The 11,847-nt window shown below is 44.4% G+C and overlaps 1 protein-coding gene across 3 annotated transcripts in view; it reads left to right on the forward strand.

Moving 5' to 3' along the window:
• LOC137874476 (type II inositol 3,4-bisphosphate 4-phosphatase-like) overlaps nucleotides 1–11,613 on the forward strand; it is a 17,371-nt gene extending 5,758 nt beyond the window's left edge. The window contains exons 9-26 of one of the 3 annotated variants that reach the window (XM_068713163.1): nucleotides 950–1,029; nucleotides 3,001–3,082; nucleotides 3,172–3,241; nucleotides 3,909–4,056; nucleotides 4,234–4,364; nucleotides 4,696–4,803; nucleotides 4,900–5,008; nucleotides 5,354–5,519; nucleotides 5,662–5,835; nucleotides 5,980–6,124; nucleotides 6,218–6,450; nucleotides 7,416–7,539; nucleotides 7,662–7,779; nucleotides 7,867–8,007; nucleotides 8,283–8,368; nucleotides 8,466–8,563; nucleotides 10,540–10,694; nucleotides 11,339–11,613. In XM_068713163.1, coding sequence (XP_068569264.1) covers nucleotides 950–1,029; nucleotides 3,001–3,082; nucleotides 3,172–3,241; nucleotides 3,909–4,056; nucleotides 4,234–4,364; nucleotides 4,696–4,803; nucleotides 4,900–5,008; nucleotides 5,354–5,519; nucleotides 5,662–5,835; nucleotides 5,980–6,124; nucleotides 6,218–6,450; nucleotides 7,416–7,539; nucleotides 7,662–7,779; nucleotides 7,867–8,007; nucleotides 8,283–8,368; nucleotides 8,466–8,563; nucleotides 10,540–10,694; nucleotides 11,339–11,459 — 2,289 coding nt within the window. In that variant the 3' untranslated portion in view covers nucleotides 11,460–11,613. Of the gene's footprint in view, nucleotides 1–949; nucleotides 1,030–3,000; nucleotides 3,083–3,171; nucleotides 3,242–3,908; nucleotides 4,057–4,233; nucleotides 4,365–4,695; nucleotides 4,804–4,899; nucleotides 5,009–5,353; nucleotides 5,520–5,661; nucleotides 5,836–5,979; nucleotides 6,125–6,217; nucleotides 6,451–7,415; nucleotides 7,540–7,661; nucleotides 7,780–7,866; nucleotides 8,008–8,282; nucleotides 8,369–8,465; nucleotides 8,564–10,539; nucleotides 10,695–10,968 lie in introns of all 3 variants that reach the window. The other 2 variants (XM_068713162.1, XM_068713164.1) reach the window with 2 other exon arrangements.
• The last annotated feature ends 234 nt before the right edge of the window (nucleotides 11,614–11,847 follow it).

Below are 11,847 nucleotides of genomic sequence, written 5' to 3' on the forward strand. Positions count from 1 at the left end.
ATGAAGTGAATGAAGTGATAGATGAAGTGCTTTTTACGTTTGATACTTCAACACGTTGGTTCCTCGGTGACGTCGTTGATGCAGCATCTTAACACTGTGATGTTTAAAGACGTCTTCCTGCGGTGGGTCGTTCATTACATCTCTTCATAAAATGACATCAAAGTTGCTCAAACAACAAAGAAGTTTACATCATTTTCCTGCATTTCAGAAACTATTACTAATATATTAGCATCACATGGCAGTAAATCATGAATAAATCATGAGTAAATCAATAAATCAAAAGCTCCATTAGTGTCATACGACATCACTAGAATAAACACACCAGAAACACTAGAATTAAAGAGACTTTATCATCGTGTGTGTGTGTGTGTGTGTGTGTGTGTGTGTGTGTGTGTGTGTGTGTGTGTGTGTGTGTGTTATTTGAGTGCTTTTCACTCGTCAAGGTAATCCTCCGATTATCGCATAGCAACGAGTTGCTGAGGGGGATTTTTGGTCCACGGCCGTGACCTCGATCGTGTGTGTGTGTGTGTGTGTGTGTGTGTGTGTGTGTGTGTGTGTGTCAGACAGAACGGGACATTTATTAATGAATTAATGTTGCATCTCTTTACATAACGTGATATAATTTAGGTTGTTGAGTCAACCGAATTGTTTCGCAATATCCTGACAGGTGTCTCTATTATTTTGTCCACCGCAGTCATACTAAATAACATAAATAACCTCAATAAAAAACACTAAACACAAGTATTGAACCAGTGCAACTGGCTCTGATTGAGCTCAAATGATGAAACAATGAGGATGTACTTCTACTTTCTTGTATTTTAACAGTAGTATTATGTATAAACATAGTATTTATTGTTGCAGCCGATGTGAAAACCCTTCATGAAGTAGATAAAGGACATGTCCCACTTTAATGTGACATAAAGTCTTTGTCCATCTGTTTCTCTCTCAGAGGAGCTTTCTGGGTTTCACCTCCTTCTCCATCGGAGATGTGCTCAGGTCCAAAGAGCCTCACGTCTCCCTGAGTCTCAGGTAAACACTCACTCTGTTGTTATAAACAATAATAATAATAATAATAATAATAAACACCTCCTTCACGAACAGCTCGGTTATAGTAGCGTCACTGTCCACGTCTTTACCTTTCAAAAGACGCTTTAACTCCTCAAAGAGCCTCCTGTAATCTCACCTCAAGGCTTCTTTCTGTCAGCGAGATGAGTGTCTCTTCACTGAGGTGTCAGAGACGTCACCCGATTGGCCGTTGCTTGGATACCTGTAGTCAGATGAGGAAGTGAGAGGGGTAGCGTGTGTGTGTGTGTGTGTGTGTGTGTGTGTGTGTGTGTGTGTGTGTGTGTGTGTGTGTGTGTGTGTGTGTGTGTGGCTCCGCCTCCGCCGACTTCCTGTTTTAATATCGCAACACGTTCAGAGAGCGTGAGTCGTCAGGTGTGTGTGCAGCAGGTAGGTGTGTCTGCTGACTAACCCTCTACCTGCCACAGGTGGGCTGAGTCACACAGCTCTGTGCTGCAGGTGGCTGAGGAGAGCTAGCCTCCTCTCTGGCTTCTTCATGGCTCGTTCGTTAGCTTTGATGACAGCAAAGGACCGGGTTAGCTGAGGACATGTCTTCAGTGAGTTAGATTAGTCTTCAGCTTGATCATTTAGTGATCTCGTGTGAAGGTGGTTTGTCTTGTTGATGCTCTTATTTCTAGTTAACTGGGTCAGTTAACTTGTTTATAGTTAGCTTTGTTATGATAGTCATTTTATTTGTGTTTTTTTCTTTCTAGTCATCTTGTTATTTAGGAAGTTTTGTCTTGCTAGTCATCTTGTTTCTAGTTAGTTTGCTCTTGCTAGTTATTTTGTTTCTAGTTAGTTTTCTCCTACTAGTCATCTTGTTTCTAGTTAGTTTTCTCTGACTAGTTATTTTGTTACTAGTTAGCTTTGTCTTGCTAGTTGTCTTGTTGCTCGTTAGCTTTGTCTTCCTAGTCATCTTGTTTCTAGTTAGTTTTCTCTGACTAGTTATTTTGTTACTAGTTAGCTTTGTCTTGCTAGTTATCTTGTTGCTAGTTAGCTTTGTCTTGCTAGTTGTCTTGTTGCTCGTTAGCTTTGTCTTCCTAGTCATCTTGTTTCTAGTTAGTTTTCTCTGACTAGTTATTTTGTTACTAGTTAGCTTTGTCTTGCTAGTTATCGTGTTGCTAGTTAGCTTTGTCTTGCTAGTTATCTTGTTGCTCGTTAGCTTTGTCGTCCTAGTAATCTTGTTTCTAGTTAGTTTTCTCTGACTAGTTATCTTGTTACTAGTTAGTTTTGTCTTCCTAGTCATCTTGTGTCTAGTTAGTTTTCTCTGACTAGTTATCTTGTTACTAGTTAGTTTTGTCGTCCTAGTAATCTTGTTTCTAGTTAGTTTTCTCTGACTAGTTATCTTGTTACTAGTTAGTTTTGTCTTCCTAGTCATCTTGTGTCTAGTTAGTTTTCTCTGACTAGTTATCTTGTTACTAGTTAGTTTTGTCTTCCTAGTCATCTTGTTTCTAGTTAGTTTTCTCTGACTAGTTATCTTGTTGCTCGTTAGCTTTGTCTTCCTAGTAATCTTGTTTGTAGTTAGTTTTCTCTGACTAGTTATCTTGTTACTAGTTAGTTTTGTCTTACTAGTCATCTTGTTTCTAGTTAGTTTCTCTTGCTAGTTATTTTGTTGCTAGTTAGCTGTTAGCCAGTTAGGTTTCTCTAATCATTATTTCTTATTGAATAGACTTGTCAGCTTAAAATACTAGTCATGACGCTTTTTATTCATAAAGAGGATGTTTTTAATAATCCTAATGTCCTATAAACATAGTTTCACTTGGTGAATCATGTATTACTTGGTGGTATGTTGATTGTCTCTCTCATGCTTTGTGTAAAAGTATGTTCGCTCTGATAAAATATGAAACTGAGCATGTAATATTAATATATAAAGTCATTAATATTCAATAATTGTCCTGCTGAAGGTAAACATCTTCTTCCTCCTCCTCTTTAAATCAGGACGATGGACGGCGTGAACGAGGTCGGGGAGGTGAAGGTGTCCCGTCTGCAGATGGAGGGAGAAACTCCTCCTGATCACAAGGTTTTTACTCCGGTGGTTCTTGTACATAGATGTTGGTAGAGGTGTCAGCTTTATTTCTGTTGATCTTTGCTCCACGTCTCTCTCTCCAGTGTCCGGCCCTGTGTGACAGTCTTCACGGCTCATTCCACGACAAAGAAAACAGTCCGATGATGAGAGCGGGTGAGAAACAACGACTCGTAACAATTTAGGAACTGTTTTGTTTCTAGCTAGCTTTGTCTTGCTAGTTATTTTGATGCTAGTTATTCTGTTGCTAGTTAGTTTTGTTGCTAGTTATTTGGTTTCCTGTTAGCTTTGTCTTGCTAGTTGTTTTGTTTTTTGTTAGCTTTAACATGCTAGTTATTTTGATGCTAGTTAGCTTTGATATGCTAGTTATTCTGTTGCTAGTTGTTTTGTTTTTTGTTAGCTTTAACATGCTAGTTATTTTGGTGCTAGTTATTCTGTTGCTAGTTGTTTTGTTGCTAGTTATTTGGTTGCCTGTTAGCTTCGTCTTGCTAGTTGTTTTGTTTTTGTTAGCTTTGACATGCTAGTTATTTTGATGCTAGTTTATTTTGTTTTGCTCGTTATTTTGATGCTAGTTAGCTATGATATGCTAGTTATTCTGTTGCTAGTTAGTTTTGTCTTGCTAGTTATTGTGTTGCTAGTTATTTGGTAACGTTTTATGTGTTTTTGACATAGTATGTGTGTGTGTATACATATATATATATATATATATATATATATATATATATATATATATATATATATATATATATATATATATATATATATATATACACTTATATTTGTGTATGTGTGTGTGTGTGTGTGTGTGTGTGTGTGTGCGCAGTGTTGTGTGCTCAGGTGTGTAAGGTGTACCGGTTTCAGACAGAGGATCAAAGATGGCTGCTGGTCCGGGAGCAGATGTCAGAGACGCCGCTCTCTTTCTCTTTACCCAAACAGCTACTGAGCGCGCTCATACAGAGCCACACCAGCAGGTGAGTGTTTGTATTCTCTCAGTGTTCAATTTATAGATCGGCTTTAATCATTCAGAGACAACGTAATTCTTTAAGTATTATGGAGCAGAAGTGGGACGTGAGGAATCTTAAAATCTTTTACGGATCAATTCATTTGATTAATCTCAAAACAAGCCCGAGTTTATTTCCCTCCTTCAGGGTCCAGGAAGTGAAGGAGCTCGGTGACCTTTCCCCCCACTGGGACGGACTCCGCCACGACGTCGTCCACCACTGTGACCACCTGATTGGCTGTTATCGGGAAGTGCTCGCCGAGCTCGACAAACTCTCAGGTGTCCAATCAATTAAACCATCCGTTTAGAGGAATAGTTTGACATCATCAGTGGAGATGATCTCGTATTCACTTTTGTTGCTGCGAGTTAGACGATGAAGATCGACACCATTGTTTGTACGATAAATATGAAGCTGGAGCCAGCAGCCGCCTAGCTTAGCTTAGCATAAAGACTGAAAGCAGAAGCAAACAGCTAGCCTGGCTCTCTTCTAAGGAAACTACATCTGCTCCTCTAACGCTCACAGTGGTGGAAAGTAACTAAGTACATTTACTCAAGTAGAGTGCCTTTTATATGTGAAAATGATTTCATTGTTTTCTTCCTCTTTAAACAGCCTCGTCGTGTTTCAAGTCGAGCAGCAGTAAATCAGACAAACATCTTCAGTTTGTTCCAACAAACCTGCACTCACAGAGGATGGAGGTCACCGGTCCAGACAGCACAGGTCCATATTATTATTATTATTATTATTATTATTATTATTAATTGTCCAGACAGCACAGGTCCAGTCAGAGCTCATTATCCCCCCCCCCCCCTCCAGGTGTGTGGTACGAGGTCATCACAGTCGGGGCTCCAGCTGATCACCACCAGGCCTTCAAACACGGAGGACTGAAGAAGCTGCTCAGTAAACACACAAACCACACAGACAGGTGTGTGTGTGTGTGTGTGTGTGTGTGTGTGTGTGTGTGTGTGTGTGTGTGTGTGTGTGTGTGTGTGTGTGTATCCGTTTCTTTTCACTTTTTCCCATAATGCAACAGGCTTTAAAACTGAAAAAGCATCTTATGATATGAAAACACTGGATTAATTGAATACTGAATCGTGTGCGTTAGGTGGAGTAGGTAGGTGGTGTCGTCGAGTCTCACAGAGAGCAGAGGACGTTGATCATCAGGAATTTTAGCAGCAGCGACGAAAGAGTCTAGAGGAAACGGTACAAGTACCTAGTATTTGTACTGGAGTACAGTACCAGTAGCTTTGTTTGGTCTTTCTGTCTCCAGGTCCGTCTCTTACTCCCGGGACGAGAGCTCCAGAGCGAGGGAGCTGCTGGCCAGCGTGGCCCAGCTGCAGCCTCTGGTCTTCGGGCTCGCTGAGCAGCTGCTGTCCGTCTCTCTGGAGCTGAGCGCCGCGCGGCTGCAGCTGGTCCTGGACGGCCTGACTCGACAGGTGAGGAGGGACGGGGGACGGGGGGGACGGGGGGGGGCATTTAATTAACCCTCCGAACCCCAAAAGCAGAAGCTGGGAGAACCGTCGTTCCCGTCAGATTTGGGTTCAGAGGGTTAATAATCAGAGTCTCCTTCTCACTCAGACGGAGCAGTTTGTTCACGCGCTCAAAGACGAGCTGGTGAAGAGCGCCCTGCTGACGATCCACGGCGGCGGCGGAGGCGGCGGCGGCCACGTCCACAGCAACGGGCTGCTCTGTGACGACACGCCGACCAATCAGGAGGGGCGGCGGGACACGGAGTACGACGAGGAGGAATGGGCAAGTGTGTGTGTGTGTGTGTGTGTGTGTGTGTGTGTGTGTGTGTGAGAGAGATCTTCACTCGTTTGTGACGGTGTTGTGCTTGTTTTTATATCTGTGTGTGTGTGTGTGTGTGTGTGTGTGTGTGTGTGTGTGTGTGTGTAGGACAGGGCGTGGGCCAACGTCGCCATGAGCCTCAACTGCATTGTCGCCATGGTGGACCGGCTGCAGGGCCGGGAGGACCGCCCCCTGGAGGTGACGTCATCAGAGCAGCAGGAAGCCACGGGGGACACAAACTCCCAGAACACCGGTGGGACGCTTTGTTTCTGCAACAGCAGCTTTTGCTTTATTTATTAAATCAACGCTGAGAAATGTAAACGATGATCTTGTCTCTCTCCTCCAGCCTCCTCCTCCTCCTCCTCCTCCTCCTCCTCCTCCTCCTCCTCCTCCTCTGCGTCCTCCTGGCAGGAGCAGCTGCTCCCCCTGGTGGTCACTCTGAGGGACTGCGTGCGTGAGGCGGTGGGGAAGGCCCGATCCGCCATGACCTTCGTGGTCCTGCAGGGGGCGGTGGCCACGACCGTCGCCCAGGGACCGGCACACGTTGTCCAACGACGCCACGCCGTCTTCAGCCAGGCGGTGAGAGAATCACCTCTTCTGTATAGTAAAACAATGAATTCATCTTTTTTATTCTATTCCTGTTTTTAGATATACTCCGTTTTTTATCCTCGACTTGCTTGGAAGTTTTCTTTTAAGGTTTTCCAGCAGCAAGTTGTGGATAGTACCTGATACAAGAATGTGAAATGTAAAACGACTACAAGGAGACACAAAATGACTTCAAAGACTCACAAAGCAACTACAGAAAGACCAAAACAACTACAAAGAAACATAGAACAACTACAAAGAGACTACAAAGAGACACTAAGAGACTACAAAGAGACAATAAGCAGCTGCAAAGAGACACTAAGAAACTACAAAGAGACACTAAGAAACTACAAAGAGACACTAAGCAGCTGCAAAGAGACACTAAGAAACTACAAAGAGACACTAAGAAACTACAAAGAGACTCTAAGAAACTACAAAGAGACACTAAGAAACTACAAAGAGACACTAAGAAACTACAAAGAGACACTAAGCAGCTGCAAAGAGACACTAAGAAACTACAAAGAGACTCTAAGAAACTACAAAGAGACACCAAGAGACTACAAAGAGACACTAAGCAGCTGCAAAGAGGCACTAAGAGTCTACAAAGAGACACAAAGCAACTACAAAGAGACACTAAGAAACTACAAAAAGACACAAAGCAACTACTGCATCTGGCTCCTCTGGAGGAGAGGTGGTGGAACCTTGTTGTCTCGTCTCTGTCCAGAGGACCGTTGTCTCCTAATGATGCTGATGACACATTCCAGAGACAGAACTCACTGTGTTTGTGTGGCGTTCAACATGTCACGGCAGTTTTCAGGATGAACTGAGAATCACGCCTACATTCTCCAGCAGAAAACCAAACAGAGTCACCATGCAGAGGAGGTCTAGCATCTGGACCGGATTCTGTCTGTCTTGTCTTAACATATCTCACCTTAACTTGTCTCATCTTGTCTCATCAGCTCTCAGCCGTGGTGTGTGGGTTCATGTTGAAGCTCTACGGAGGTCTGGAGGATCACGACTTCCTGCTGCAGCTTCACTCTGTCGGACTCCTGGTCCAGTTTGAAAGCCTGCTCAGCACCTACGGTACTCACACACACACACACACACACACACACACACACACACACTGACCTGATGCACGTGCTGCATGCCTTCTAACACGGTGTGTGTGTGTGTGTGTGTGTGTGTGTGTGTGTGTGCGTCAGGTGACGAGGTGGGGATGCTGGAGGACATGGAGGTGGGTGTGGCCGACCTGAGCAGAGTCGCGTTCACCGTCACCGAGGCTAAAAGTGACGACCTGCTGCCGACGCTCAGCGGAGCATGGTGGGGTAACACACACACACACACACACACACACACACACACACACACAATGCACCCTCAGCTCAGTGTGTGTTCGCCTCCTATCAGGGGCGGTTTGGTCGTCGAGGTCCCGTTGCCCTCGGAGACCTTCGGGTCGCTGCCGCAGGAAGTGAGAGACGGACGTTTGATACGAGTTCATCCTGTTCTCTTTAACATCGGAATCAACCAGCAGCAGAGTCTGGCTGAGAGGTAAACACACACTTACACACACACACACACACACACACACACACACATATACATACAAGATGTTTAGCTTTCAGTTTAAAGAGCAACAGATGTTCGTTTGTTTCCTGTAATCTGCAGAAATCTTGTGAAACCAGTGAGAGTTTTCAGAGTGAAATCTGTTTTTCCTTAAACTTTGAGACGAGTTGTGGTTCAATAAACATGTTTGTTTGTTTGTTTGTTTACTTGTTTGTTTGTTTACTTGTTTGTTTGTTTGTTTGTTTGTTTGCTTGTCTCAGGTTCGGGGACAGCTCCCTGCAGGAGCGAGTGAACCAGCAGAGCTGTGAGCGTCTCAGAGCGTACTGTAACGCTCTGCCTCAGACCGGTGCGCCTCTCTTTCCTCTTCACGCGTTTTCACTGTTGATCGTGATCGTCTTTGAGACCACGATCGGGTCTGAACCAGGGTGTCTTGTCTCTCTCAGCTGGTACCCGGTCTCTGTCGGACCTGTTGTCCTCTCTGGATCACAGTGTGGAAACCAAGAAGAGGAAGAACGTGGGGGTTCTGTGGATCGCTGCTACGGTAAGACGCTCGACAGTCTGTGAGGTCAAGTCTGGACGGTTTACTTTTTAACAAGACCGAGACTAACACCAAGACTAAGAACAAGACCGAGACTAAGAACAAGACTAAGAACAAGACCGAGACTAAGAACAAGACCGAGACTAACACCAAGACTAAGAACAAGACCGAGACTAAGAACAAGACTAAGAACAAGACCGAGACTAAGAACAAGATTAAGAACAAGACCGAGACTAAGAACAAGACCGAGACTAACACCAAGACTAAGAACAAGACCGAGACTAAGAACAAGACTAAGAACAAGACCGAGACTAAGAACAAGATTAAGAACAAGACCGAGACTAAGAACAAGACCGAGACTAACACCAAGACTAAGAACAAGACCGAGACTAAGAACAAGACTAAGAACAAGACCGAGACTAAGAACAAGACCGAGACTAACACCAAGACTAAGAACAAGACCGAGACTAAGAACAAGACCGAGACTAAGAACAAGACCGAGACTAACACCAAGACTAAGAACAAGACCAAGACTAAGAACAAGACCGAGACTAACACCAAGACTAAGAACAAGACCGAGACTAAGAACAAGACCGAGATAAACCGAGACTAAGAACAAGACCGAGACTAAGAACAAAACCGAGACTAACACAGAGACTAAGAACAAGACCGAGACTAACACCAAGACTAAGAACAAGACCGAGACTAAGAACAAGACCGAAATAAACCGAGACTAAGAACAAGACCGAGACTAAGAACAAGACCAAGACTAAGAACAAGACCGAGACTAACACCAAGACTAAGAACAAGACCGAGACTAAGAACAAGACCGAGACTAACACCAAGACTAAGAACAAAACCGAGACTAAGAACAAGACCGAGACTAACACCGAGACTAACAACAAGACCGAGACTAACACCGAGACTAAGAACAAGACCGAGACTAACACCAAGACCGAGATAAACCGAGACTAAGAACAAAACCGAGACTAAGAACAAAACCGAGACTAACACAGAGACTAAGAACAAGACCGAGACTAACACCAAGACTAAGAACAAGACCGAGATTAACACCAAGACTAAGAACAAGACAGAGACTAAGAACAAGACCAAGACTAAGAACAAGACCAAGACCAAGAACAAGACCGAGACTAAGAACAAGACCGAGACAAACACCAAGACTAAGAACAAAACTGAGACTAAGAACAAGACCGAGACTAACACCGAGACTAAGAACAAGACCGAGATAAACCGAGACTAAGAACAAGACCGAGACTAAGAACAAGACTCAGACCGAGACTAAGAACAAGACTAAGACCGAGACTAAGAACAAGACTAAGACCGAGACTGAGAACAAGACTAAGAACAAGACCGAGACTAAGACCAAGGCTGAGACTAAGACCAAGACTAAGAACAAGACCGAGACTAAGACCAAGACTGAGACTAAGAACGAGACAAAGAATAAGAACGAGACCGAGACTAAGAACACCACTGAGGTCAAGACTTAAGAATGAGACTAAGACTATTAAAACCAAGATGAAGACTAAAACTAAGTCAAGATTGAAACTAATACCAGATAAAGAATAAAACCAAGACTAAAAACCAGGAATAAGACAAGATTAAGACCAAGAAAAGACAAGGTTTTGACTCTTGACTAAGACCAAAACCAAGACTAAGATTAAGACAAGATTAGGACTAAAACAAGACCAGGACCAAAGACCTTATTGTTCCCCAGAGGGAACATTGAGGTGACGTAGCGGCACAAGGAGAGAAATAAATAAGTTATCTACAACAAGAAGAAGAATAGAAGTAAAGAAGAAGAAATAGAGGTGGAGACCAAAAACAGAGCAAAAAGATGAGAGAATACTGGACTCACCTTCATCAGGAGGCTCAAACACAACCTTAAATGTATTGACAGTGTGTGTGTGTGTGTGTGTGTGTGTGTGTGTGTGTGTGTGTGTGTGTGCGTGCGTGTGGAGGTGTGTCGTGAGGTGAACGGCGTGCGCCTGACGAGCTGCAAGAGTGCGAAGGACCGCACGGCGATGTCGGTGACGCTGGAGCAGTGTGTGTTACTGAGGGAGCGACACTCACTCGGCCGGCAGCACTTCAGCGCCGCTCTGGACTGCATGAGGAGGTCCGTCTGCACCACGCAAACATCCACGTCTCCTTTCCTCCGACGTCTCCTTTCCTCTGACGTCTCCTTTACTTCCACCTTCGGTTGTCCTCTTTTGTCCCCTCTTTATTTTACGTGTTTCTTTCTTTCTTTCGGGATCTTTATCATCCGTTGTTCTTTATTTTCTTCTCTTCGTCTCCCTTCATCTCACACACACACACACACACACACACACACACACACACACACACACACACTCACACACACACACACACACACACACACGCTCCTCCAGGTCTCGTCTGTCCTGGGGGCAGATGCTCGGCTGTTACGCCCAGTCAGGAGTCACTGTCTGTGGGTTGGACCCGGGGGGGGAGCGGCCCCCCGGCCTCCAGGGCTCGTGGCTCCCGCCCTGTTTTGCGCCCGAAGCCCCCAGACGTCACCTGTACCCGGTGGCCTTCCTCCTGGTGTCCTCTCACCTCCTGGTGCTCTGGCTCATCCTCAGCCTGGTTCTACTGCTGGCCAAATACCAGTAGAGCAGCACGGACCGGCCTCTGCTGGAGGATCTGGCTCTTTACTGACGGAGGTCCTGTGTGTGTGTGTGTGTGTGTGTGTGTGTGTGTGTGTGTGTGTGTGTGTGTGTGTGTGTGTGTGTGTGTGTGCAGGGACGGGTGCAGGATGGAGAACGTGCAGAAGAACATTGGCAGCAGGAAGTTCGCCTTCAGCGGCGTTCAGCTGCTCACTTTCCCCAAACTGTACCGACCTCCAGACGGCAGCTTCGGATGAACTCACTCTGTGTACAGATTAGTGTTTTTATCATGTAAAGTTGTTCATGTTGTCATGACTGATGTTCACCGTTTCTCATATACATGAATACTTGATTTATTTCTGACAAACATCAAATGAATTAAACCAAATGAAGTGATGTCTGATTAATCCACTCATGGTCTCAGCTCTCATTTCATGTACATCAAGTACTGCACTTCAGTAGAGAGTACCTCTCACAGGGAAATGTGTACTTTCTACTCCACCACATTGATGTGACACTTAAAGTTATACTACTAATCTACCCAGTAGTACACAAAGTATCACACATTGGCTCCACATTGATGAACTACAACATTAAAATGCTCATACATGCATTTATTAGTGATAAAAAACTATAATATTCCAT

This window comes from Cebidichthys violaceus, unplaced genomic scaffold (genome assembly GCF_023349555.1).
Source record: "Cebidichthys violaceus isolate CVI_PGR_0920_01 unplaced genomic scaffold, fCebVio1.0.p SCAF_19, whole genome shotgun sequence".
Taxonomy (NCBI): Eukaryota; Metazoa; Chordata; class Actinopteri; order Perciformes; family Stichaeidae; genus Cebidichthys; species Cebidichthys violaceus.